The sequence below is a fragment of the Synchiropus splendidus genome, chromosome 13 (assembly GCF_027744825.2).
Source record: "Synchiropus splendidus isolate RoL2022-P1 chromosome 13, RoL_Sspl_1.0, whole genome shotgun sequence".
Classification (NCBI taxonomy): Eukaryota; Metazoa; Chordata; class Actinopteri; order Syngnathiformes; family Callionymidae; genus Synchiropus; species Synchiropus splendidus.
In genome coordinates this window covers 5,899,864-5,926,052 of record NC_071346.1, presented here as the reverse complement: position 1 = coordinate 5,926,052, position 26,189 = coordinate 5,899,864, and the positions used below count along the sequence as shown (strand labels likewise).

General features: G+C 48.0%; 2 protein-coding genes and 3 gene segments (V, D, J or C); 4 read left to right on the top strand and 1 right to left on the bottom strand.

Moving 5' to 3' along the window:
- The first annotated feature begins 824 nt into the window (after positions 1–824).
- Positions 825–1,373, top strand: LOC128769743 (T cell receptor alpha variable 39-like). The segment is given in 3 exon segments: positions 825–873; positions 952–1,250; positions 1,317–1,373. Coding segments are annotated over 3 exon segments (405 nt in total).
- Positions 1,374–3,686: 2,313 nt separating this feature from the next.
- LOC128769742 (T cell receptor alpha variable 3) lies at positions 3,687–4,252 on the top strand. Its single transcript, XM_053883714.1, has 3 exons — positions 3,687–3,750; positions 3,829–4,127; positions 4,229–4,252. The coding sequence occupies exons 1-3, from the start codon at positions 3,702–3,704 to the stop codon at positions 4,250–4,252; spliced, it is 372 nt and encodes a 123-aa protein (XP_053739689.1). The 5' UTR covers positions 3,687–3,701.
- Positions 4,253–4,322: 70 nt separating this feature from the next.
- Positions 4,323–4,760, top strand: LOC128770059 (Ig heavy chain V region MC101-like; the record flags this gene model as incomplete). The annotated part of the segment is given in 2 exon segments: positions 4,323–4,386; positions 4,465–4,760. Coding segments are annotated over 2 exon segments (345 nt in total), but the record flags the coding sequence as incomplete, so codon positions are not given.
- A 7,389-nt stretch (positions 4,761–12,149) lies between these two features.
- LOC128769741 (T cell receptor alpha variable 3-like) lies at positions 12,150–12,677 on the top strand. The segment is given in 2 exon segments: positions 12,150–12,213; positions 12,292–12,677. Coding segments are annotated over 2 exon segments (435 nt in total).
- A 3,814-nt stretch (positions 12,678–16,491) lies between these two features.
- LOC128769060 (M1-specific T cell receptor alpha chain-like) overlaps positions 16,492–26,189 on the bottom strand; it is a 28,783-nt gene continuing 19,085 nt past the window's right edge. For 4 of the 5 annotated variants that reach the window (XM_053882338.1, XM_053882343.1, XM_053882340.1 and 1 more), the window contains 4 exons: positions 17,626–17,832; positions 17,522–17,563; positions 17,333–17,440; positions 16,492–16,619 (listed from right to left, as the gene is read on the bottom strand). In XM_053882338.1, coding sequence (XP_053738313.1) covers positions 16,618–16,619; positions 17,333–17,440; positions 17,522–17,563; positions 17,626–17,832 — 359 coding nt within the window. In that variant the 3' untranslated portion in view covers positions 16,492–16,617. Of the gene's footprint in view, positions 16,620–17,332; positions 17,441–17,521; positions 17,564–17,625; positions 17,833–19,417; positions 19,924–26,189 lie in introns of those variants that run through there. The other variant, XM_053882339.1, reaches the window with a different exon arrangement.

Sequence of the window (26,189 nt, the reverse complement as noted above, 5' to 3'; positions counted from 1 at the left end):
TTCACATACACTGTCTGGAAGTTCTCCTCCAGTCAACATGCTGAGGTGGTTCTGCTCCATGTTTGTGGTTCTGGGCCTCCTATCAGGTGAGTGGCACTGACTGTCAACACACTGATCTTCAGATGTGACACAGACTCTCTCCTCCTGCAGGTGTCTGTGTTGGACGACTGACTCCAGCCATGGTCCAAGAGTCATATGAAGAAGGCAGAGCTGTCACTCTGTCCTGCACCATCTCTCCTCCTGCTACTACTGGGGACCGGCTCTATTGGTACCGACAGTACCCTGGAGGATCACTGGATCTCCTGACAGCTTACTTTCAGGGTGGTGGAAGAGTTAAAGCTCCAGTCTCTGGCCTGACTGCTGGTGCGAAGGATGATGGAAGTCAGATGGAGCTGAAGATCGAGTCTGCTGCAGTGACGGACTCTGCTGTCTACTTCTGTGCTCTGAGGCCCACAGTGACAACAAACACACACTCAGCTGTACAAAAACCTCTCTCTCTCCTCCACTAGGGGGCGACTATGGAGATGGAACCGTATGTGTTGCTGAACTGCTGAGAAGTGGAGGCTTTCAGGAGGATCAGCTTCAAGGTTTTCATCTCAGCTGAAGGACAGAAGGAACCAAATGGAGTTGAAGATCAAGTCTGCTGCAGTGATGGACTCTGCCGTCTACTTGCTCTGAGTCTCACAGTGATTGCACCATCCACACCCGCCACCAGAGGGCGACAGCTGACTTCATGTGATGGAGAAGATGGGAGAGGATGAGGTGCTGACCTCCAGCAGAGAGAAGGTCCACACAGACTGTCTGGAAGCTCTCCTCCAGTCAACATGCTCAGGTGGTTCTGCTCCATGTTTGTGGTTCTGGACCTTCTATCAGGTGAGTGGCACTGAGTGTCAACACACTGATCATCAGATGTGACACTGACGGTTCTCCTCACCTCCTCTCCTCCTGCAGGTGTCTGTGTTGGACGACTGACTCCAGCCATGGTCCAAGAGTCATATGAAGAAGGCAGAGCTGTCACTCTGTCTTGCACCATCTCTCCACGGGCTGATGACCGGGACCGGCTGACCTGGTACCGACAGCACCCTGGAGGATCACTGGAACGTCTGGTATCTCACTTAGCAATGGAAAAAGAAGTGATGCGTCCAGGCCTGACTGCTGGAGTGACGGCTGACAGAAACCAGATGGAGCTGAAGATCACGTCTGCTGCAGTGACGGACTCTGCTGTCTACTTCTGTGCTCTGGAGCCCACAGTGACAACAAACGCATATTCAGCTGTACGAAAACCTCCCTCTCCCTCTCTCTCTCTCCTCCACCAGGGGGCGGAGTTCCCACCCTTCATCTGCCACCAGAGGGCGACAGCTGACTCCATGTGATGGAGACGATAGAAGAGAATGAGGTGCTGACCTCCAGCAGAGAGAAGGTTCACACAGACTGTCTGGAAGTTCTCCTCCAGTCAACATGCGGAGGTGGTTCTGCTCCATGTTTGTGGTTCTGGACCTTCTATCAGGTGAGTGGCACTGACTGTCAACACACTGATCTTCAGATGTGACACTGACAGTTCTCCTCACCTCCTCTCCTCATGCAGGTGTCTGTGTTGGACGACTGACTCCAGCCATGGTCCAAGAGTCATATGAAGAAGGCAGAGCTGTCACTCTGTCCTGCACCATCTCTCCTCCTGCAACCTCTGGGGACTGGCTCTATTGGTACCGACAGCACCCTGGAGGATCACTGGATCTCCTGACAGCTTACTTTCAGGGTGGTAAAGAGATAAAGCTACAGACTCTGGCCTGACTGCTGGTGCGAAGGATGATGGAAGCCAGATGGAGCTGAAGATCGAGTCTGCTGCAGTGACGGACTCTGCTGTCTACTTCTGTGCTCTGAGGCCCACAGTGAAAACAAACGCACACTCAGCTGTACAAAAACCTCCCTCTCTCTCACTCCTCCATCAGGGGGCGACACATGGAAAGAAAACAAACATGACTGTGTGTGTAGTGTGATCTGCGACAGAGGAGAGGAGGAGCGTCTCAGTGACCAGGCTCCACCTGGAGATCTAGAAACTTGATGATGAAGACGAAGCAGACGAGAGTCTTCATCTTCTCTGGAGATCAGTGACTCAACACTGCACACATGATGCCTGTGTTCTTCTCAGTGCTGCTGGCTGCTGCCTGTCTCGGTGTGTGTGAGTGTGTGTGAGTGTGTGTGTGTGTGTGTGTGTCCTGGTTCTTCTCTGACTCTGTTGATCTTCTCCAGGAGCCAGAGCACAAAAAGATGAGGTTCTTCAACCAGACAAAGAAGTGACTGCAGCTGAAGGAGACACACAGACTCTCTCCTGTCAGTACAAGTCCTCACCCTCTGGTGACTATCTCTTCTGGTACAAACAAGTCGGGCACAGCAGACCCACATTCATCTTGATGGTCTACACACACGACACAGAGTCCTCTCAAGGAAAGTTTTCAGCTCAGCTGGATGCAGCATCATCATCAGTTTCTCTCAAGATCCAGGACCTGCAGGAGTCGGACTCTGCTGTCTACTTCTGTGCTCTGCAGCCCACAGTGACAAGAAACACACACTCAGCTGTACAAAAACCTCCCTCTCACTCGCTCTCTCTCCTCCACCAGAGGGCGACACACAGCACACAAAGGCCGTCTTGATGCTGCAGGGGGAGCAGTCCGATCAGCCGTCATTGTTATTGGTCACGTTGTTTCAAAACCTCACTTGCCACGTGTGTCCAACAGAGGAGGAATGGTGTTGATGTCTGTTTCTTTCATTTTGCCATTTTGTGGTTAACAAAAAAACAACAAAAAAGCAATAGCAAAATGTTTGTGATGACCCTAACCTCCGCCTGTCCCTTGGAGCCCGGCTGCGCTCCACATTCCTTCTGATTAACAAAGAAATTGAAAATGAAAAAATATCATTTCAGCAACAAACATTCCGATTTATTATGTAAAATAATAATGTCACCTACTGTTGCAACCTTTACACACACACACTCAGTACGGTATTTCAGGTTTGGTCCCACGATCCTTTCAGCTGAATTGGAACATGAATCTGAGTCGGATCCGAACCTGATTGTCACTGACCCTGTTGTGTGTGTAGGTCAAGATCAAACGTCTCAGACTTAGACGAAAAACTGAAATTCACATCAAGCTTAAAGTAGATATTTGTAACAGTTAGACATAGACATGTAGTTTCACATTTTCTGTGAGGACAGGTTTCACACTGAAGGATCTGGAATCACAGTCTGGCTCTCAAGCTCTGAGTAGAACCAGCCTCATGACTACATAACTTTATCTGGGCGACCTGACAATGGTCCGGTCCAAAGTAGTGACATCACTCACACTTTATAGCAGTCGAGAGTCCAGGAAGAGAAACCAGAACCTGCTCGACTAACAGCCAGGACCAGAGTGAACAAAGCAGTTACAGTCACAGCTGGAAAGAACTGAGGACGAGTAACAGTCACAGAGGATGAAATGACAATGTTTCACTCAGACACATTTAACTAATTTATGATGTGCACTGTGGTGTGAAGGACTCTGCTGTCTACTGTGCTCTGAGGCCCACAGTGACCTGCACCATCCATACCCACCACTAGAGGGCGACAGCTCACTTCATGTGATGGAGAAGATGGAAGAGAATGAGGCGCTGACCTCCAGCAGGGAGAAGGTCCACACAGACTGTCTGGAAGTTCTCCTCCAGTCAACATGCTGAGGTGGTTCTGCTCCATGTTTGTGGTTCTGGACCTTCTATCAGGTGAGTGGCACTGACTGTCTACACACTGATCTTCAGATGTGACACAGACGGTTCTCCTCACCTCCTCTCCTCCTGCAGGTGTCTGTGTTGGACAACTGACTCTAGCCATGATCCAAGAGTCATATGAAGAAGGCAGCGCTGTCATGCTGTCCTGCACCATCTCTCCACCTGCTTCCAACGAGGACTGGCTCTCCTGGTACCGACAGCACCCTGGAGGATCACTGGAACATCTGATATCTCTCTTAGCAATGGAAAAAGAAGTGATGCGTCCAGGCCTGACTGCTGGAGTGACAGCTGACAGAAACCAGATGGAGCTGAAGATTGAGTCTGCTGCAGTGACGGACTCTGCTGTCTACTTCTGTGCTCTGAGGCCCACAGTGACAACAAACGCACATTCAGCTGTACAAAAACCCCTCTCTCTCCCTCTCTCTCTCTCCTCCACCAGGGGGCGGAGTTCCCTCCCTTCATCTGCCACCAGAGGGCGACAGCTGACTCCATGTGATGGAGACGATAGAAGAGAATGAGGCGCTGACCTCCAGCAGAGTCAAGGTCCACACAGACTGTCTGGAAGTTCTCCTCCAGTCAACATGCTGAGGTGGTTCTGCTCCATGTTTGTGGTTCTGGGCCTTCTATCAGGTGAGTGGCACTGACTGTCAACACACTGATCTTCAGATGTGACACTGACAGTTCTCCTCACCTCCTCTCCTCATGCAGGTGTCTGTGTTGGACGACTGACTCCAGCCATGGTCCAAGAATCATATGAAGAAGGCAGAGCTGTCACTCTGTCCTGCACCATCTCTCCTCCTGCTGTCTCTGGGGACCCGCTCTCCTGGTACCGACAGCACCCTGGAGGATCACTGGATCTCCTGACAGCTTACTTACAGGGTGGTGGAACAGTTAAAGCTCCAGTCTCTGGCCTGACTGCTGGTGCGAAGGATGATGGAAGCCAGATGGAGCTGAAGATCGAGTCTGCTGCAGTGACGGACTCTGCTGTCTACTTCTGTGCTCTGCAGCCCACAGTGACAACAAACACACACTCAGCTGTACAAAAACCTGTCTCTCTTCTCCACCAGGAGGCGACATTGAGCAGTCACATGCCTGGTTCAGGCAAAGAGGAGCCACAGAGGAGGGGAGGAGCGTCTGTGTGACCAGGCTCCACCTGGAGATCTAGAAACTTCATGGTGAAGACGAAGCAGACGAGAGTCTTCATCTTCTCTGGAGCTCACTGACTCAACACTGCACACATGACGTCTGTGTTCTTCTCAGTGCTGCTGGCTGCTGCCTGTCTCGGTGTGTGTGTGTGTGTGTGTGCGTGTGTGTGTGTGTCCTGGTTCTTCTCTGACTGTGTTGATCTTCTCCAGGATCCAGAGCACAAAAAGATGAGGTGCTTCAACCAGACAAAGAAGTGTCTGCAGCTGCAGGAGACACACAGACTCTCTCCTTTCCGTACAAGTCAGTGTCCTCCAATGACTATCTCTTCCTGTACAAACAAGTCGGGCACAGCAGACCCACATTCATCCTGGGGGTCTCCACATATGGCAGCAAGTCCTCTCAAGGAAGGTTTTCAGCTGAACTCAGTACAACATCAGTTTCTCTGAAGATCCAGGACCTGCAGGAGTCAGACTCTGCTGTCTACTTCTGTGCTCTGGAGCCCACAGTGACAACAAACACACACTCAGCTGTACAAAAACCTCTCTCCTCCACCAGGGGGCGGAGTTCCCTCCCCTCATAAGGGGTCTCACACTCCCCAACATGAGATTTCATTACATTTTCCTGTCTGTCTTCACATTTTTCCACTGGTTGAATGTCTGTGAAGATAACCACCTCAGTCGGGGGGGGGGGGGGGGGGGGGGGGGGGGGGGGTCTGTTGTTTGGTTTCAGAGTGAGCAACATGATGCACAGTGCTACTGAGAGAGTCGATTACATCTTTACACATCACATTTTTATTCAATATTTCCTCATATCCTCAGTGACTTTCTCCAGGCATCGTAGCTCTCATAGGCCTACTGAACACTCTGGTTTGGTCCCACACTCTTACAAGCCAGCTCCACTGTCTGTGGAACATTCAGGTACAAAGTCCCATGATCTCGCATCTTCTGGTCGTCGCAGACAAGGTGAGTGGTGTTCCTCTCCGGCGTCACGTCGCCCCAACTCCAGCACTGCTCCTGGTACTGACCCGAGTGGGAAACAGCCAGAGATCACATGTCATAATAACCACCCTCTGACTGAGACCAAGAAGAATCCCCAGCTGCTCCTTCCCCTCACTGGTCCATTTTGACATCAAGCAGAAAGAAGAAGTCATGAGACCACCCTACTCTCCTGATGGCCTCAGTGTGGATGTTGGAGGTGATGACCAGCAGCTGTGTGTTTGTGGTTCGAAACTCTTCTTTTTCTATTTCTCTTCTGCTTGAAATTCAAGCATTTAATACCTATTTGCTCCACACAGTAATTTCATCATCATTCACGTTGTTCAGTCAGAATAACCATGGACAGTATAATTGATGGTTAGAAGTCCAATAGTTTGACCCTCCCACAGACCCCACAAGACACACAAACGTCTTTCACTATCTTTGTGAGGACCTCTCAGTGACATAATGCTGAGCCAAGCTTCTCACCCAATGATGAAACATCCAAAACAAGGCCACAAAGTCAGAAGCCTCTCTGGACTCCAGGTTTTCATCTCCGCTGAAGGACAGAAGGAACCAGATGGAGCTGAAGATCAAGTCTGCTGCAGTGACGGACTCTGCTGTCTACTTCTTGTGCTCTGAGGCCCACAGTGACCTGCACCATCCTCACCCGCCACCAGAGGGCGACAGTTGACTTCGTATGATGGAGAAGATGGAAGAGGATGAGGTGCTGACCTCCACCAGAGAGAAGGTCCACACAGACTGTCTGGAAGTTCTCCTCCAGTCAACATGCTCAGGTGGTTCTGCTCCATGTTTGTGGTTCTGGGCCTCCGATCAGGTGAGTGGCACTGACTGTCAACACACTGATCTTCAGATGTGACACTTATCGTTCTCCTCACCTCCTCTCCTCCTGCAGGGGTCTGTGTTGGACGACTGACTCCAGCCATGGTCCAAGAGTCATATGAAGAAGGCAGAGATGTCACTCTGTCCTGCACCATCTCTCCACGTGCTACATCCGTGGACCTGCTCTCCTGGTACCGACAGCACCCTGGAGGATCACTGGATCGCCTGACAGCTTACTTTCAGGATGGTGGAACAGTTAAAGCTCCAGTCTCTGGCCTGACTGCTGGTGCGAAGGATGATGGAAGCCAGATGGAGCTGAAGATCAAGTCTGCTGCAGTGACGGACTCTGCTGTCTACTTCTGTGCTCTGAGGCCCACAGTGACAACAAACACACACTCAGCTGTACAAAAACCTCTCTCTCTCTTCTCCACCAGGGGGCGACACTCTGAGCAGTCAAATGACTAGTGCAGGCTGAGAGGAGCCACAGAGGAGGGGAGGAGCATCTCTGTGACCAGGCTCCACCTGGAGATCTAGAAACTTCATGGTGAAGATGAAGCAGACGAGAGTCTTCATCTTCTCTGGAGCTCAGTGACTCAACACTGCACTCATGACGTCTGTGTTCTTCTCAGTGCTGCTGGCTGCTGCCTGTCTCGGTGTGTGTGTGTGTGTGTGTGTGTGTGTGTGTCCTGTTTCTTCTCTGACTGTGTTGATCTTCTCCAGGATCCAGAGCACAAAAAGATGAGGTGCTTCAACCAGACAAAGAAGTGACTGCAGCTGAAGGAGACACACAGACTCTCTCCTGCCAGTACAAGTCAATGTCGTCGTCCACTAATGACTATCTCTTCTGGTACAAACAAGTCGGGCACAGCAGACCCACATACATCCTGGTGGTCTCCACATACAGCAGCAAGTCCTCAACTGGAAGATTTTCAGCTGAGCTCAATACAACATCAGTTTCTCTGAAGATCCAGGACCTGCAAGAGTCGGACTCTGCTGTCTACTTCTGTGCTCTGAGGCCCACAGTGACAACAAACACACACTCAGCTGTACAAAAACCTCCCTCTCTCTCACTCCTCCACCAGGGGGCAACACACAGCACACAAAGACCCTCTTGGTGCTGCAGGGGCGTAGTCCGATCAGGCACAGTCTTTATTGGTCCCAGTGTTTCAAAGCGTCACTTGCTACGTGAGTCCAACAGAGGAGGAATGGTGTTGATGTCTGTTCCTGATACACTTTGTCGTTAAGAACAACAAAAAAGCAAAACCAAAATGTTTGTGATGACCCTGACCTCCGCCTGTCCCTTGGAGCCCGGCTGCACTCCACATTCCGTCTGATTAACAAAGAAATTGAAAATGAAAAAATATCATTTCAGCAACAAACATTCCGATTTATTATGTAAAATAATAATGTCACTGTTGCAACCTTTACACACACACACTCCCACACAGTATCTCAGGTTTGGTCACATGATCCTTTCAGCAGAATTGGAACATGAAGCTGAGTCGGATCAGAACCACATTATCACTGATCCTGTTGTGTGTGAAGGTCTGGGCCAAACATCTCAGAATGAGACGAAAAACTGAATTCCTCATCAAACTTCAAGTAGATATTTGTAACAGTTAGATATAAACATGTAGTTTCACATTTTCTGTGAGGACAGGTTTCACACTGAAGGATCTGGAATCACAGTCTGGCTCTCAAGCTCTGAGTAGAACCAGCCTCATGACTGCATAACTTTATCTGGGCGACCTGACAATGGTCCGGTCCAAAGTAGTGACACCACTCACACTTTATAGCAGTCGAGAGCCCAGGAAGAGAAACCAGAACCTGCTCGACTAACAGCGAGGACCAGAGTGAACAAAGCAGTTACAGTCACAGCTGGAAAGAACTGAGGACTAGTAACAGTCACAGAGGATGAAATGACAATGTTTCACTCAGACTCATTTAACTCATTGATGATGAGGCCCACAGTGACCTGCACCATCCATACCCGCCACTAGAGGGCGACAGTTGACTTCAGGTGATGTAGAAGATGGAAGAGGATGAGGTGCTGACCTCCAGCAGAGAGAAGGTCCACACAGACTGTCTGGAAGTTCTCCTCCAGTCAACATGCTGAGGTGGTTCTGCTCCATGTTTGTGGTTCTGGGCCTTCTATCAGGTGAGTGGCACTGAGTGTCAACACACTGATCTTCAGATGTGACACAGACGGTTCTCCTCACCTCCTCTCCTCCTGCAGGTGTCTGTGTTGGACGACTGACTCCAACCATGGTCGAAGAGTCATATGAAGAAGGCACAGCTGTCACTCTGTCTTGCACCATCTCTCCACGGGCTGATGACCGGGACCGGCTGACCTGGTTCCGACAGCACCCTGGAGGATCACTGGAACGTCTGGTATCTCACTTAGCAATGGAAAAAGAATTGATGCGTCCAGGCCTGACTGCTGGAGTGACGGCTGACAGAAACCAGATGGAGCTGAAGATCAAGTCTGCTGCAGTGACGGACTCTGCTGTCTACTTCTGTGCTCTGAGGCCCACAGTGACAACAAACGCACATTCAGCTGTACGAAAACCTCCCTCTCCCTCTCTCTCTCTCCTCCACCAGGGGGCGGAGTTCCCACCCTTCATCTGCCACCAGAGGGTATCAGCTGACTTCATGTGATGGAGACAATAGAAGAGAATGAGGTGCTGACCTCCAGCAGAGAGAAGGTCCACACAGACTGTCTGGAAGTTCTCCTCCAGTCAACATGCTCAGGTGGTTCTGCTCCTGGTTCTGCTCCATGTTTTTGGTTTTGAACCTTCTATCAGGTGAGTGGCACTGACTGTCAACACATTGATCTTCAGATGTGACACAGACGGTTCTCCTCACCTCCTCTCCTCCTGCAGGTGTCTGTGTTGGACGACTGACTCCAGCCATGGTCCAAGAATCATATGAAGAAGGCAGAGCTGTCACTCTGTCCTGCACCATCTCTCCACGTGCTACCGCTGGGGACCAGCTTTCCTGGTACCGACAGCACCCTGGAGGATCACTGGATCTCCTGACAGCTTACTTACAGGGTGGTGGAACAGTTAAAGCTCCAGTCTCTGGCCTGACTGCTGGTGCGAAGGATGATGGAAGCAAAATGGAGCTGAAGATCAAGTCTGCTGCAGTGACGGACTCTGCTGTCTACTTCTGTGCTCTGAGGCCCACAGTGACAACAAACACACACTCAGCAGTACAAAAACCTCCCTCTCTCTCACTCCTCCACCAGGAGGCGACATTGAGCAGTCACATGCCTGGTTCAGGCAAAGAGGAGCCACAGAGGAGGGGAGGAGCGTCTCTGTGACCAGGCTCCACCTGGAGTTCTAGAAACTTGATGATGAAGACGAAGCAGACGAGAGTCTTCATCTTCTCTGGAGCTCAGTGACTCAACACTGCACACATGACGTCTGTGTTCTTCTCAGTGCTGCTGGCTGCTGCCTGTCTCGGTGTGTTGTGAGTGTGTGTGTGTGTGTGTCCTGGTTCTTCTCTGACTGTGTTGATCTTCTCCAGGATCCAGAGCACAAAAAAATGAGGTGCTTCAACCAGACAAAGAAGTGACTGCAGCTGAAGGAGACACACAGACTCTCTCCTGTCAGTACAAGTCAGTTGCTTCCAATGTCGAGCTCCACTGGTACAAACAAGTCGGGCACAGCAGACCCACATACATCCTGATGGTCTACACGCATGGAAGCAAGTCCTCTCAAGGAAGGTTTTCAGCTGAGCTCAATACAACATCAGTTTCTCTGAAGATTGAGGACCTGCAGGAGTCGGACTCTGCTGTCTACTTCTGTGCTCTGAGGCCCACAGTGACAACAAACACACACTCAGCTGTACAAAAACCTCTCTCTCTCCTCCACCAGGGGGCGACACACTGAGCAGCTACCTGACTGGTCCAGAGTAGGAGGAGCCACAGAGGAGGGGAGGAGCGTCTCTGTGACCAGGCTCCACCTGAAGATCAAGAAAGTTGATGATGAAGACAAAGCAGGCCAGAGTCTTCATCTTCTCTGGAGCTCAGTGACTCAACACTGCACACATGACGTCTGTGTTCTTCTCAGTGCTGCTGGCTGCTGCCTGTCTCGGTGTGTGTGTGTGTGTGTGTGTGTGTGTGTCCTGGTTCTTCTCTGACTGTGTTGATCTTCTCCAGGATCCAGAGCACAAAAAGATGAGGTGCATCAACCTGAGAAAGAAGTGACTGCAGCTGAAGGAGACACACAGACTCTCTCCTGTCAGTACAAGTTTGCGATCTCATCAGTCAACTACTATCTCTACTGGTACAAACAAGTCCAGCACAACAGACCCACTTTGACCCTGGGAGTCTCCACATATAGCAGCAAGTCCTCTCAAGGAAGGTTTTCAGCTGAGCTCAATACAACATCAGTTTCTCTGAAGATCCAGGACCTGCAGGAGTCGGACTCTGCTGTCTACTTCTGTGCTCTGGAGCCCACAGTGACAACAAACACACACTCAGCTGTACAAAAACCTCTCTCTTGCCTCCACCAGGGGGCAACACTCTGAGCAGCCACATGTTCACATGACATCACTCATTGTGGAGGAGCCCAAGTGAAAAGAAGTGGATCAGTGTTGAAGCTTCAGTTTGAAGACGAATTCACAGAGATTGTTGCTGGTGATGTTTGTGTTCACAATGACAGGTGAGACGCACATACACACATGCATTTCTATCCCTGTGTTGACATTGTGGGGACCTCTCATTGGCATAACCCTTTCCCCAGCCTCTCACCCTAAACTTAACCATGTAAAACGACAAGCTAGTTTTAACCAAGAGTCTGAACCAACCTGACATCCAATTATATTGTCAGAGTTATTTTGAAGTTTCAACCCTCACATTCAGGCTGAACCTTGTGGGGACCGGCCAAATTGGCCAAACAAAGAAAAATATCCACACAAGCATGTGTGTTTCCTGCAATTTGTCCTCACGACTACCAGTAAACCAGGTCCACACGCACACTCAGACTGTCTCTTCTTCAGGTGGCAGCTGGGGATGACTGCGTCCTCTGGAGGACCAGGTCTGGACTGGACCAGGAGACTCTCGTCTGCAATGTCTCTGGACTCTCACCTGATGATGACTTGTTCTGGTCTCGACAAGATCCAGGAGCAGCTCCAGAGTTCTTGATCTACATCTCAGTAACAGGGACCACAAGGTCAGCAGCCTGTCTGGACTCCAGGTTTTCTTCTCAGCTGAAGGACAGAACGAACCTGATGGAGCTGAAGATCAAGTCTGCTAGAGTGACGGACTCTTCTGTCTACTTCTGTGCTCTGAGGCCCACAGTGACCTGCACCATCCACACCCGCCACCAGAGGGCGACAGCTGACCACATGTAATGGAGAAGATGGAAGAGGATGAGGTGCTGACCTCCAGCACAGAGAGAAGGTTCACACAGACTGTCTGGAAGTTCTCCTCCAGTCAACATGCTGAGGTGGTTCTGCTCCATTTTTATGGTTCTGAACCTTCTATCAGGTGAGTGGCACTGAGTGTCAACACACTGATCTTCATATGTGACACTGACGGTTCTCCTCACCTCCTCTCCTCCTGCAGGTGTCTGTGTTGGACGACTGACTCCAGTCATGGTCCAAGAGTCATATGAAGAAGGCAGAGATGTCACTCTGTCCTGCACCATCTCTCCTCCTGCTTCTCCCCAGGACTACCTCTCCTGGTACCGACAGCACCCTGGAGGATCACTGGAACATCTGGTATTTCACTTAGCAATGGAAAAAGAAGTGATGCGTCCAGGCCTGACTGCTGGAGTGACAGCTGACAGAAACCAGATGGAGCTGAAGATCAAGTCTGCTGCAGTGACGGACTCTGCTGTGTACTTCTGTGCTCTGCAGCCCACAGTGACAATAAACACTTATTCTCTACACAAAAACCTCTCTCACTCTTCCACCAGGGGGCGTCACTCTGCGCTGCCACATGACCAGTGAGCACTGGGAGGAGCCACAGAGGAGGGGAGCAGCGTCTCTGTGACCAGGCTCCACCTGGAGATCTAGAAACTTGATGGTGAAGACGAAGCAGACGAGAGTCTTCATCTTCTCTGGAGCTCAGTGACTCAACACTGCACTCATGACGTCTGTGTTCTTCTCAGTGCTGCTGGCTGCTGCCTGTCTCGGTGTGTGAGTGTGTGTGTGTGTCCTGGTTCTTCTCTGACTGTGTTGATCTTCTCCAGGATCCAGAGCACAAAAAGATGAGGTGCTTCAACCAGAGAAAGAAGTGACTGCAGCTGAAGGAGACACACAGACTCTCTCCTGCCAGTACAAGTCCTCAGCCCTGTCCTCCAATGACTATCTCTTCTGGTACAAACAAGTCAGACAAAGCCAACCCACATTCATCCTGAAGGTCTACAAGGCTCGTGCAGACTTCTCAAATGGAAGGTTTTCAGCTCATCTGGATGCAGCATCATCCTCAGTTTCACTCACGATCCAGGACCTGCAGCCGTCGGACTCTGCTGTCTACTTCTGTGCTCTGCAGCCCACAGTGACAACAAACACATATTCTCTACACAAAAACCTATCTCACTCATCCAGCAGGGGGCGACACTCTCCACACCAAGGTTCTCACACTCCTCCCCCGTGGGCATCACAGTCCTCCCGAGGTCCCACAACAGTCCTCCACCAGGGGGCGACATTATCCAGAAAAGGTCCTTCCACACTCCTCCACTAGGGGGCGATACTCACTGTAGCTAGCGCTCTGTTACCATGAAACTTCCTGCCCCTCTTCATCTCCCCTCCTCTTCCTCGTCACCAAACCAGATCTGCAGCTGAGCCGAACAACACAACAACATCACTTCCTGTTGATCTGCACCTGTCTTCTCATCAGGCGGTGGAAACTTGTGCGGTGGCGCCCTCATGTTGCTTCCTGTCAGCAAGAACCACAACTTTCCATCTCGATCACTTCCTGCATAACAAACGTTGCAAAGAGTCAGAGTCACGTATCTTTATTTTAATATACTGTGACTGTGCTGCTCTGTATCGATGAGTTCTTCTCCACCAGTACACTGTAGTTACATTTGACATGACCTTGAATGACCTCCACCTCCTTCCTACACCGTTATGTTAAACTGATTCTGATACATGACGTTCAGTGCAGTCCACATTTCTTCTTAGTCTTTGAAGACTTTTATGTCAAGTTGTGGGTAAATGTCAGTGATTTTGTTTTGTCATTGTTGTGTTTATTAAGAATGTTTTTAGATGTGTTCAAAGTGCACAATCGTCAGCAAAGAACTTAAAGGTAAGCAGGCTCCAGTGCACAGTGAGTACAGAACTCCAGGGTCAAATAATAGATGACACAATGCACCAACTTCAGAATAACTTCTTCAATTTAGACCTGCTTCAAGAGTCAACTCACCACAGGAGCTTTAACTTCCTGGATACTCTCCACAGTAGAGGACTACTTCACCAAACCCATGAGAATAACTGCGACTAGTGCAACCATAATATGAATTTCATTGTCTGGTATTCATGACTGAGGCCTGAGCAGGAACCGAAGTATGAGAAGAAGGAAAGCTGAGGATGGAATTGGCAACTTTTGAGAAGCTCTACAGCTGGAAGTTAATTTAGAAAAACAACATAAATTATATTTATTATTAAGTTATTGAAAGATATTGTGAACTGGTGAGTTCTGATGAGGCCTGCAGAAAGAGACAGCCTCTGCAGGGATCAAAACTAAACAGAGGACGGAAAGAGATTTTAAAAATTCAAAAACAAACTGATGGATATTAGGAAAAGTGGAAAGAAGGACTAAACAGACAGAATATTGGAATTGAAAAAAATAGAAGACTCAAATTGGATTCACACTGGAGGCGCTAATATCGAAGACAACAGAACATCATGGATTTTTTTTTCACTTTTCTTCACTAACCAAGCGCAGACACAGGATAAAAGGTGGAAAGCTGGTGTGGGAAGATCCATGTCCATGAGCAAAGCAAGTGCATTCGGAGTGTGGTGTCAAGTTTCGAGAACAAGACGTCTGTGGACAGCAACAGCATCGACATGAGCTTGGTGAAACGAACTGTGAGGCTAAGACACACATCTGCAACCTCTCTAACAGTTACATCTCCTGATCCGAAGGTCACAAAGGTCACACCCGCTTCACAGTGTAGTTGACAAAGAAAATCCGAGTAGTTACAGACCTGTGTCTCTGTAAAAACTGTTTGTATGAAGACTAGGTACATGCTCAGAAAAAGAAAATCCTCTGAGTCATACACAGATCGACCACACTGATGATACAACTGCAGCAGTCCACCAAATAAAGCTATACAATAGGAATATTTCTGGATCTAAAATGAGGCAACAGTATGTGGAGGTGGAAAATATTAGATCAAGAAAGAGGGGGACAGAATGTGGAGTGCCTCAAGGCTCAGTTCTGGGATCCAGAATGTTCAATGCTGTATATAAATGATATCAATGTGGGTCATGTAAAATGTACTTGCAGGATCTGAAGACAGGAAGTGAGAGGACTGAAAAGGGAGTGGAAAGAAGTTAGAACTGCTAGAGGACTTCAGAGGTCAGGAGCTAGTCAGGACTCATTGGAGACGCAAGGGAAGACTGAATGTTTCGGAAAGGACCACTGAAAACCCAAAGAGCATGAGCAGCATATATGTGTCTAGTGTTCGAGGCGGAGTAAGGCAAAGGGAGAATAATGGGCAGAGAACAACTGATCTTCTGTGTCTCTACAATGTCTGATAAAATGGTGCTCACAGTAAGTGACTAAAATGGCAGCAGAGAATTGTGTAGACAAAGGAGACCAGATAGAAATGAATGAATCTGTCTCATTGTTTTTTGTTTTTTGTTTTGTTTACGTTGCCTATTTTGTGTGTAAACTGCATGTGTTTTCTGTGTAGCTCAGTGTTTGTGTTTACGATGTTGCTGTTGAATGTCTGTGTATAAGTGCAGACTGTGCGTTATTGTTTGTGTTACGGTGTTGTGTATTGATCAGTACTATTGTTGACTATATATATATATATATACATATATATATATGTGTGTGTGTTAGCATCTTGTTGACAGTGTGTGTATTGATCAGTACTATTGTTGACTATATATATATATATATATATGTGTGTGTGCGTGTGTGTGTGTGTTAGCATCTTGTTGACAGTGTGTGTATTGATCAGTACTATTGTTGAGAGGCGACTGAAGGGCAGCAACACACAAAGGACAGAAACAAACACACACACAAGCAAACACTAAAGTGACAGGAACTCACAACACAGCACAAAAGACCTCACACAGACACTAACACACAGCTACTGTTCTTCTCTCTGTCCCTTCTCAGTCTCTGTATGATGTGAGGCGCACTGTTGACTGAACTGCATGACAATAAAGAAGCCATGTGATATTATAGACTGTTATATGTTATATGTCACATCAGCAGTGTCTTGGAGGAGATTGAAATAAACTTTTATTTTCTGGGCTGCCGAGTGTTCATGTTGCTGCGTGACTGTCGGCCGCGTTGAAGCTGTGCGTTGGCGTTGACAGCCGCTCTGCTTCTCTCAGACGTGAGTTGCACCTGTTTCCACTTCCTGCCGCCAGAACAGCGAGCGCCTCTGACGAAGTTCACACAGACCGCTTCCTGTTTACGCGGACCACTTCCTGTGTGAGTCGGCTCGCTCCGGGAACTGAACCCAGAAGTTGCTGATGTGTCACAGTCGACCTTTTAATCACAGACTTTTAGAGCAACAGGAAGTGTTGTGAACACACTCCAGTACTTGCACAACACAAACGACAAACTGGTTTTCTTGGTTGAAAATGTATTTATTGAAAATCATATTGAAAACATTGATTTCAAAGCAAACCTTGTCAAACACACACATATACACACGGAGGGTGAAGCTTCAGTCTTCAGAGTTTTCATGTCCTTCCTTTTTTCTGTGAAAAAAAAGACATAAAAGCTTGTGAGGTCCAGGAGACGGTGTGTGTGTTGTGCGAGTGTGTTGAGGGTGAGGGTGAGAGGCTGGGGAAAGCATGAGAGTCAATGAAATGTCCAACACAAAGATAGCAGTATAAATGTGTGTATGTGTGCAGGTTGTTTATCTGACTTTGTGGTGACCAATTCTTAACAAAACGGGACAGTATCACTTTGTGGGGACATTTGACTGGATCCCACACGCCTCAATATGAGGTGGAAGACTTCAAAATAACTGGGTCATTATAATTGGGTTTAAGTTTGGTTCAGAGTCTTGGTTTAACCATTTGTTTTGGATGGTTAAGTTAAGGGTGAGAGGCCGGGGAAAGGGTTATGTCAATGAGTGGTCCCCGCAAGGATAGAAATACAAGTGTGTCCCTGTGCGTGGACATGTATTAATATTCTTGTGTGGATCAATCTTTGACAAGACACTGATCTTATGAGGACATTTTGCTTTATGAGGATGTTTTGGCGGGTCCTCATAGAGTTTTGAGGGTGAAAATGTCAAAATAACTGGATCATTGTAATTGGGTTTCAGTTTGGTTCAGAGTCCTGGTTATGGTTAGCCATGTGTTTTGGATGGTTAAGTTAAGGGTGAGAGACTGGCGAAAGGGTTATGTCCTCATAAGAATAGAGACATAAGTATTTGTTTGTGTGTGTGTGTCCGTGTCCTCACACTCTCTGGTCCAGAAGCGCAGACTCATCAGGACGTTGAAGACCAGGGTCTTGATGAAGAGCAGTCTGAGGACGAGGAGCGTCAGGGTGGTCAAGTTCATCTTCTCATCTGTTGGTGAGACACAAGGTTCAGGAGATGTTCCCATGGTTCAGGTCCATCTGGGGGTCAGAGAGGGGATCAGAGACTCACCTGTCTCCACCACTTCATCACAGGGATCCTCAATAACAATGCCTGCAAGAATCAGAGCAGAGTGAGTGGGGTTCCATCAGACATGGTCACAAGCAGAACCACACCTGCTTCACACTTGTCCTTGTCTGCATCATTCAGCAGAGCCAGCTGACTGAACATGGAGCTGCCTGTGATCCTGGCTGCATCCGTCAACTCGAAGAGTTCACGCTGGTCTGAGTCATTGACAGCTTTGTGGCGAGTGAAGCCGGTGGCCAAACAAGCTACCATGTTTTCCCCATCCAGTCGGAAGAATGAGGGTCCCACCTCATTCCCTGTGGAGAAGAGACAACACAATGAGACCCAGCTCAGTTTCTCTGACCTGGAGACCACTGCAGCCCAGATCAGATCCAGGAGACCCCAAAGCACAGAGATGTGGACCGGAGTCTTCCAGTCGCTGGTTCCACCTCAGCTGTGAGGAAGAAAAAAAACTCACGGGACTGGACCGTCAGTCTGGATCCTGAACCAAAGAACACTTTCCCACCAAAAACATTCACACTGCAAACAATGTCACAACAAAATCCCGGAGACTCCAGTCCAGTTGGACCCAACACTAGATTTGACTTTGATTCTTAAATTAAACAGCTCACATAGAGAGATCCAGAGCCAGAACCACACTGTCAGTGTCAGTATGACTTGGAACTCACGGGCCTCCACGGTCAGTCTGGATCCAGAACCAAAGATCACTTTGTTTAATCCACTTCCAGACACACTGTTCAACCCGCTACAACAAAAACAGCAAAGTCTCACCAAGAGAAGTCCACAACACTCCAGACTACTTGGTCACTTATTTCTCAGAAGTCAGAACAATGAGGCCAGAAGAACCAAGACCTCCACAGACCTTGCTACCTGAAAACACCAGGACCTAGACCAAATTCATAAACCCAGGTTGGACCACCAAGACCAGACTTAAGGTTTGCACTAGAACTTTTAAAAAACAAAACCATGTCGTCTGAGACTCACCAGACTCCACAGAAAGTCTGGATCCTGAACCTAAGACCAGTCTTCTAGTCCCGTCAGTCTCACTGCGAAAAATCTGGCAATAAAAACATCAAGTCTCCAGACCTCTGTACCCGGACCTGGACATCCAAGACCAGAGGTCAACCAATGTACACCGAAACAAGACTCAAATTACAGAGGGATGTAGAAACAGATCATCTGAAGAACCACTGAGGAACTCACTGGACTCAACGGTCAGTCTGGATCCAGGACCAAAGACCACTTTCCTCAACCCAGCATCAGTCACACTGCAAACAATGCCACGACGAAATCCTCCAGACCAGTTGAGCCCAGACCAACACCAGATTTTACTTACTGAAAATCGAATTCAAACTCACGGGCCTCCACGGTCAGTCTGGATCCAGAACCAAGGTTCAGCTTGTCAAATGCATTTCCAGACACACTGTTAGACCAGGCACAACAAAAACACCCAGACCCCCCCCGAGTACTCTGACCGAGACCCCGGAACGTTGACCTGAGACCCCTACATACTCCAGACCACAATTAAGCTTGTGTGGAACCAGAAAATGAAAAAGAACCGGAACCACATCACAATGACTGAGTAACTCACGGGCCTCCACGGTCAGTCTGGATCCTGGAACGAAGACCAGTTTGTATGATCCAGCAACAATCACACCGTGAGACCCAGCACAACAAAAACACCGCCTAGAGAATACTGGTTTACCTACTCAACAAGAGTCCAGACTTTAAAGGTTGGACTAGACTGACCTGGAGCACCAAGACCTCCACTGACCAGTCACTACCCCAGAAAACTTTAGCCTCCCCTGACTGCCAAGTCCTCTCTCAAACTGAGCCAGTGTAGGACATGAGACTTGTGGGACCACGTCTCCTGAGACTCACCGGACTCTACAGTCATTCTGGATCCACTTCCAAAAACCAGTTTTCCAATTCCACCAGTCTCACTGTGAAAAATCTGGCAACAAAAACATGAAGACTCCAGATCACTTAAGAACAAGACCAGAATTTGCATCTGGATAGTACAACCTCAAACTTAAACCTAGAGTGAACCAGAATCACAACCACAGCCACTATGAACTGACAGGCCTCTACGGTCAGTCTGGATCCAGGACCAATGTCCAGCCTTCCAGATCCATAGTCATACACACTGAAAGAAAGACATGCTACAACAAAAACAACAGGCCCACAGAGACGCTGAAGTCCGGAGACCCAAAGACCACGGGGACCGGAACCAGAACCATCGTCTGTAGAATCTCTGAGGAACTCACAGGACTCCACGATGAGTCTGGATCCCAGACCAAAGACCAGTTTGTTTCCAGACACACAGTAAATAATGTAGCTGCACAAACATTATGACCACAGACCACTCAGGAATCTACAATATGACTTAAAACTCACGGGCCTCCACGGTCAGTCTGGATCCAGAACCAAAGACCAGCTTGTTAAATCCAGATTGAGTCACACTGTGAGACCTGGCACAACAAAAACACCAAGACCACCAAGAGAAGACTGAATTACCAGAGTCCAGACTAGCCAGACTTTAAAAGTTGGACTGGACTGAACTGGAGCACCAAGACCTCCACAGACCAGTCAGTACCTCAAAAAACGTCAGCGTTCCCCGAGCACCAAGACCGCCTACAAACTGACAAACCTGAATTTGTGTGGAACATGAGACTTGTGAGGCTTGGGAGGTTGTGCGAGACTCACTGGGCTCTACAGGAGCTTACGGGCCTCTACGGTCAGTCTGGATCCAGGACCGATGACCAGCCTTCCAGAGCCATAGTCATACACACTGAAAGACACGCTACAACAAAAACAACAAGTCCACAGAGACCCTGAAGTCCGGACACCCAAAGACCACCGGGACTGGAACCAGAACCATGTCGTCTGTAGAATCTCACTGGACTCCACGATGAGTCTGGATCCAGGACCAAAGACTAGTTTGCTGCCAGACACTCAGTTAATTATCTAACTGCAAAAACATTATGACCACAGACCACTCAGGTAGAACAAAATCTAAGGTAACCCAAACTCCAGAAGACCACTACGAAAGACAGTAAAGAACCAAGTCATCTACAATATGACTTAAAACTCACAGGCCTCCACGGTGAGTCGGGATCCAGGACCAAAGATCAGTTTGCTAAATCCAGATTGAGTCACACTGTGAGACCTGGTACAACAAAAACACCAAGACCACCAAGAGAAGACTGCAAAAACATTATGACCACAGATAACAGGAGGATCCAAGCCTACCCAGTCCCCAGATAACTTATGAATATGTCCTCTATAAAAGACAGTAAAGAACCAAGTCGTCTACAATCTGACTTACGGGCCTCCACAGTTAGTCTGGATCCAGGACCAAAGATAAGCTTGCTGAATCCAATTCCAAACGCACTGTGAGACCCGGTACGACAAAAACACCAAAACCTCACCAACTATACATTACCAAGTTAACTACGGTACAGACTAGTTGGACTGTAATCTGTGCAAAAATCCAACTAGATAGACCAGAAGCACTTAAACCTCCACAGACCTTTCCACCAGAAAATACTAGGACCCAGGCTAAGACCTTCTCATGAACTGAAACCATGCTACAGCGACCAGACTAAAGATTTGCATGAAAACTGTTAAAAATGGAACCATGTTGACTCACCAGACTCCACAGTCAGTCTGGATCCAGAACCAAAGACCAGTCTTTCAAGCCCGCCAGTCTCACTGTGAAAACTCTCCTGACAGAAACATCAAGACTCCAGACTACTGGACCTGGATCACAAACTGCCAAGACTCGACTCTTGATGTCAACTTACAGACGGATACAGAACAGATACAGGACCAGAACCACATCCATGTGAAAAATCACTGAGGAACTCACTGGATTCTACGGTCAGTCTGGCTCCTGGACCAAAGTACAATTTGAGTGATCCAGTCATAGACACAGTGTGAGACCCATCACAACAAAAACACCATGACCTCAGACCCGAGGAGAAGACCATAAACGTCGGTCTTGATCCAGGTGCAAAGACCTTATTGGTCAACCAAACTGACCTTGTGTAGAACCTGAGACTAGTGGGACCATGTCATTTAACTCACCGGGCTCCACAGTCAATCTCGATCCAGAACCAAAGAACAAGATTCCAGTCACGTCATTCTCACGGTGAAAAATCTAGCGACAAAAACATTCCGGACCACTTGACCCAGACCTCAGGAAACCAAGACAAGATTTTACCATTTATACATAAATCAGACTCAAAGCTAAGGAAGCGCTAATCAGAACCAGAACCACAACTGGGTTATGTGAAAATAAACACTGAAAAACTCACGGGCGTCCACGATCAGTCGGGATCCAGGACCAAAGACCAGTCTGTCAGATCCACCATAATACACACAGTAAGAGATGTTACAACAAAAACACCAGTCCAGAAAAACCCTGTCCTGAGACCTGTAGGCAGAGAACTGCTACACTTCAGACTACTACACCAGAAGCACATAGACCATGGAGACCAGACTTCAGAGTCACCCTAACACTGATTATGACCAGAACCGCAGAGGAACTCACTGGACTCTACAGTCAGTGTAGATCCAGGAGGTTAGTTTCCAAGCACACAGTGAACCTCCTGACAACTAAATCATTATGACCACAGTCCACTGAAGAAGAGCAAGAATGCAGACTGCTCAGACCCTGGAACAGTTTGTCTGAGTAAGAATCCAGAACATATGCCTGAGACCACCACACCTAGACCATCAGGACTCCGAAGCACAGTGGAGGAGCAGGAGAACATAGGCAATACAATATATCTACAGTGTGACAGAGAAACTCACGGGCCCGCACGATCATTCTGCATCCAGAACCAAAGACCAGTTTGGCGAATACATTTCCAGACACCATCTAGAAAAGACCACATTACCAGGTCCAGATCTGCAGTCCAGAATACACAAAGGGAGTTGGACAAACAGACCGAAAGCACCAACTGTTCGGCAGACCCCGAAATACTAAGGCCTCTCACAAAATGACCCCAGAGCACGAACACCAGACTAAAGAATCACTCTTAAACTGCCCAAAACCAAGACCATGTTTTTTTTAAAATCCAGGTCAAAAGACCACTCTCAAACCAACAACGTTCAAACTGCAAGAAACATAACGGTGAAACACAGAAGACCCTGGACAACTTGAGACCAGAACATTAGTCTCTGACTCACCGGCCTCCACGGTAAGTCTGACTCCAGAACCAAAGACGAGTCTTCCAATCCCAACATTCACACTGTGAAAAATCAGGCAACAAAAACATCAAGACTCCAGCGACTGGACGCGGACCTAGGACCGCCAAGACCACCTTAAACTTAAATCTGACACAAAGCGTAACCAGAATAAACCAGAATCAGAACCAGTACAACAATGTTGGGAAAACCACTGAGCAACTCACTGGACCAAACAGTCAGTCTGGAACTAGGACCTAGGACCAGTATGTTTCCTAGCACACAGTAAAACATGTCACTGCAAATAACATTATGACCAATGACCACTCAGGCCCAGACCCGGACCCCAGAATACTTCAAATAAAGATCCCAGAATACAGACACCACCAGAACTCTAGACCACAATGAAAGATGGGACAGAGAACCAGAAGCAAGTCGTCTACAATGTGACTGAGATACTCACGAGACTGCACAGTCAGTCTGGATCCGGGACCAAAGACCAGTCTGTCTATTGCATTCCCATACACACTGTTAGACCCAGTACAACAAAAACACCTCATTGCCACCACATTAACGGTTCAACAATGTGAACTACCCAGCAGACAGACTTGACTGATCTGTCACACCACGACCTCCACAGACCCTGAGCACAAACGTTTATTACAAACAGACCCCCATGACCAGACTCCGGAATCTGACGACGGCCCCCCTCCAGACACTGTACCACCTGTTGTTGGAGACTCACCGGACTCCACAGTCAGCCTGGATCCAGAACCAAAGACCAGTGTTCCATGCCCATCAGTCACACTGTGAAAATTCTGACGACAAAATCATCATGTCTACAGACCTCAGACCACCAAGTCTAGATTTTACCACTGAGAGATAAAATCAGACTCAAATATATCATAGAGAACTCTACAATCAGGACCATGTCAGCAACAATTTAACAAAGAAACTCACGGTCCTCCACAGACAGTCTGGATCCAGAACCGAAGAGCAGTTTCAATGAACCAGTTCCTGACACACTGTGAGACCCCGTGATGCAAAAAAAACGAAGACCTCAGAAGACCTCAGAAGACCATGCCGACTCAGATGTGAAGCGCTGAGACCCCTCACATACTGACCACCAAGAGCAGCCCGAGGAGTGGCACTGAAACTGTTTAAAACCAGAACCAAAGACTCACCGGACTCCACAGTCAGCCTGGATCCAGAACCAAAGACCACTTTTCCATAGTTAGTCAGACTGTGAAAAATCTGGCAACAAAAACATCAAGTCCACAGAACTCAGACCACCAAGTCCAGATTTTACCAATCGATACTACCGTCAGAACCAGAGCTATGCCGTCTGAAAATTCAATGAGGAACTTACCAGCCTCTACGGACAGTCTGGATCCAGAACCAAAGACCAGTATTCTAGCTCCATATTCAGACACACTGTAGGACATTCCACAACAAAAACCAAAGCCACAGAGACCACATTAGGTCCTGAGATTGGTAGGAGGACCCAACTACCCGACTACCTGACTACCACACCAGATGCACCTGACCATTTCTGACCATGAGGACTGGAACTATGTTGTCTGTAGAAACTCTGAGGAACTCACTTGACTCGACGGTCAGTCTGGATCCAGAACCAAAAGACAGCTTGAGTCCAGACACACAGTGAAACACACAAAAGCAAAAACATCTTGACCATAGACAACTCAGGAGGAACGAGAACAAGTTATCAGAATAACTGGACTGAAGACTAAGACCCTGGGAAACAGACTCCATGCGACCTAAACTAAACCACCCAGACATTGGACTAGACTGACCTTAAGACCTCCACAGAATAGTCGAAGACACAGTAAACTTAAGCCTACCCTGAGCACGAAGACCAGACTTAAGACTTTGACACACAGTCAATAGACCACTTGACTTGGACCTCAAACCACCAAGACCTGATTTTACCGATAAATACTAAACTCAGATCTTCAGCTGTTTTTGAGAGATGTTGAATTTGAACCACGCGGTCTGAAAAATCAGTAAGTGACTCACGGGCCTCCACAGTCAGCCTGGATCCAGAACCAAAGACCACTCTTCCATAGTTAGTCACACTGTGAAAAATCTGGCAACAAAAACATCAAGTCCGCAGAACTCAGACCACCAAGTCCAGATTTTACCAATCGATACTACCGTCAGACTCGGAGCAAACATACAGCAAATCAGAACCAGAGCTATGCTGTCTGAAAATTCATTGAGGAACTCACCGGCCTCTACGGACAATCTGGATCCAGAACCAAAGACCGGTATTGTAGCTCCATATTCAGACGCACTGTAGGACATGCCACAACAAAAACCAAAGCCACAAAGACCACATTAGGTCCTGAGATTGGTAGGTGGACCCAACTACCCGACTACCTGACTACCACACCAGAAGCACCCTGGTTTCTGACCATGAGGACTGGAACTATGTTGTCTGTAGAAACTCTGAGGAACTCACTTGACTCGACGGTCAGTCTGGATCCAGAACCAAAAGACAGCTCGAGTCCAGACACACAGTGAAACACACAAAAGCAAAAACATCTTGACCATAGACGACTCAGGAGGAACGAGAACAAGTTCTCATAATAACTGGACTGAAGACTAAGACCCTGGGAAACAGACTCCAGACCACCACACGACAACAATTGGACAGAGAAACTCACGGGACTCCACAGTCAGTCTGGTTCCAGAACCAAAGATCAGTTTTTGAACTCCAAATCCAGACACACTGTGAGAGCCAGTACAACAAAAACACTACAGACCACCAAGAGAGGACCACGTCACAGAGTCAACCAAGGTCTAGATGCGACCTAAACTAAACCACCCAGACATTGGACTAGACTGACCTTAAGACCTCCACAGAACAGTCAAAGGCACAGTAAACTTAAGCCTACCTTGAGCACGAAGACCAGACTTAAGACTTTGACAAAAAGTCAATAGTCCACTTGACTTGGACCTCAAACCACCAAGACCTGATTTTACCGATAAATACTAAACTCAGATCTTCAGCTGTTTTTGAGAGATGTTGAATTTGAACCACGCGGTCTGAAAAATCAGTAAGTGACTCACGGGCCTCCACAGTCAGTCTGGATCCAGGACCAAAGACCAATTTGTATCCAATCTCTGACGCACTGTGATACAGACCACAACAAAAAAAAACCCAAGACCTCTGAGCACCAAATGAAGACCATCAGAGGTTAACCAGTCCAGACTACTGGGTTTATAAAATACGAATATGTGGGACTAGAGAGACCTGAATCACCAAAGGGCCAGGACCAGTTAAATATCTGACCCAAGATTACAAACATGACTAACATAACTAAGAGAACTATAAACCATGTCATATACCCCATGGTAAGTTTGCATCCAGAACTCAAGTTCAGTTTTGTGGATCGTGTTCTGGACACAATGCGAGAACTGGTAAATAAAAAAAACA

What these genes read in the sequence shown, in the direction of transcription:
- LOC128769742 (XM_053883714.1), top strand. Translation starts at nt 3,702, where the DNA reads ATGCTGAGGTGGTTCTGCTCCATGTTTGTGGTTCTGGACCTTCTATCA. An exon ending in GGTTCTGGACCTTCTATCAG is followed by an intron (nt 3,751 to 3,828) that starts GTGAGTGGCACT and finishes CTCCTCCTGCAG; the next exon opens with GTGTCTGTGTTGGACAACTG. An exon ending in TCTGTGCTCTGAGGCCCACA is followed by an intron (nt 4,128 to 4,228) that starts GTGACAACAAAC and finishes ATCTGCCACCAG; the next exon opens with AGGGCGACAGCTGACTCCAT.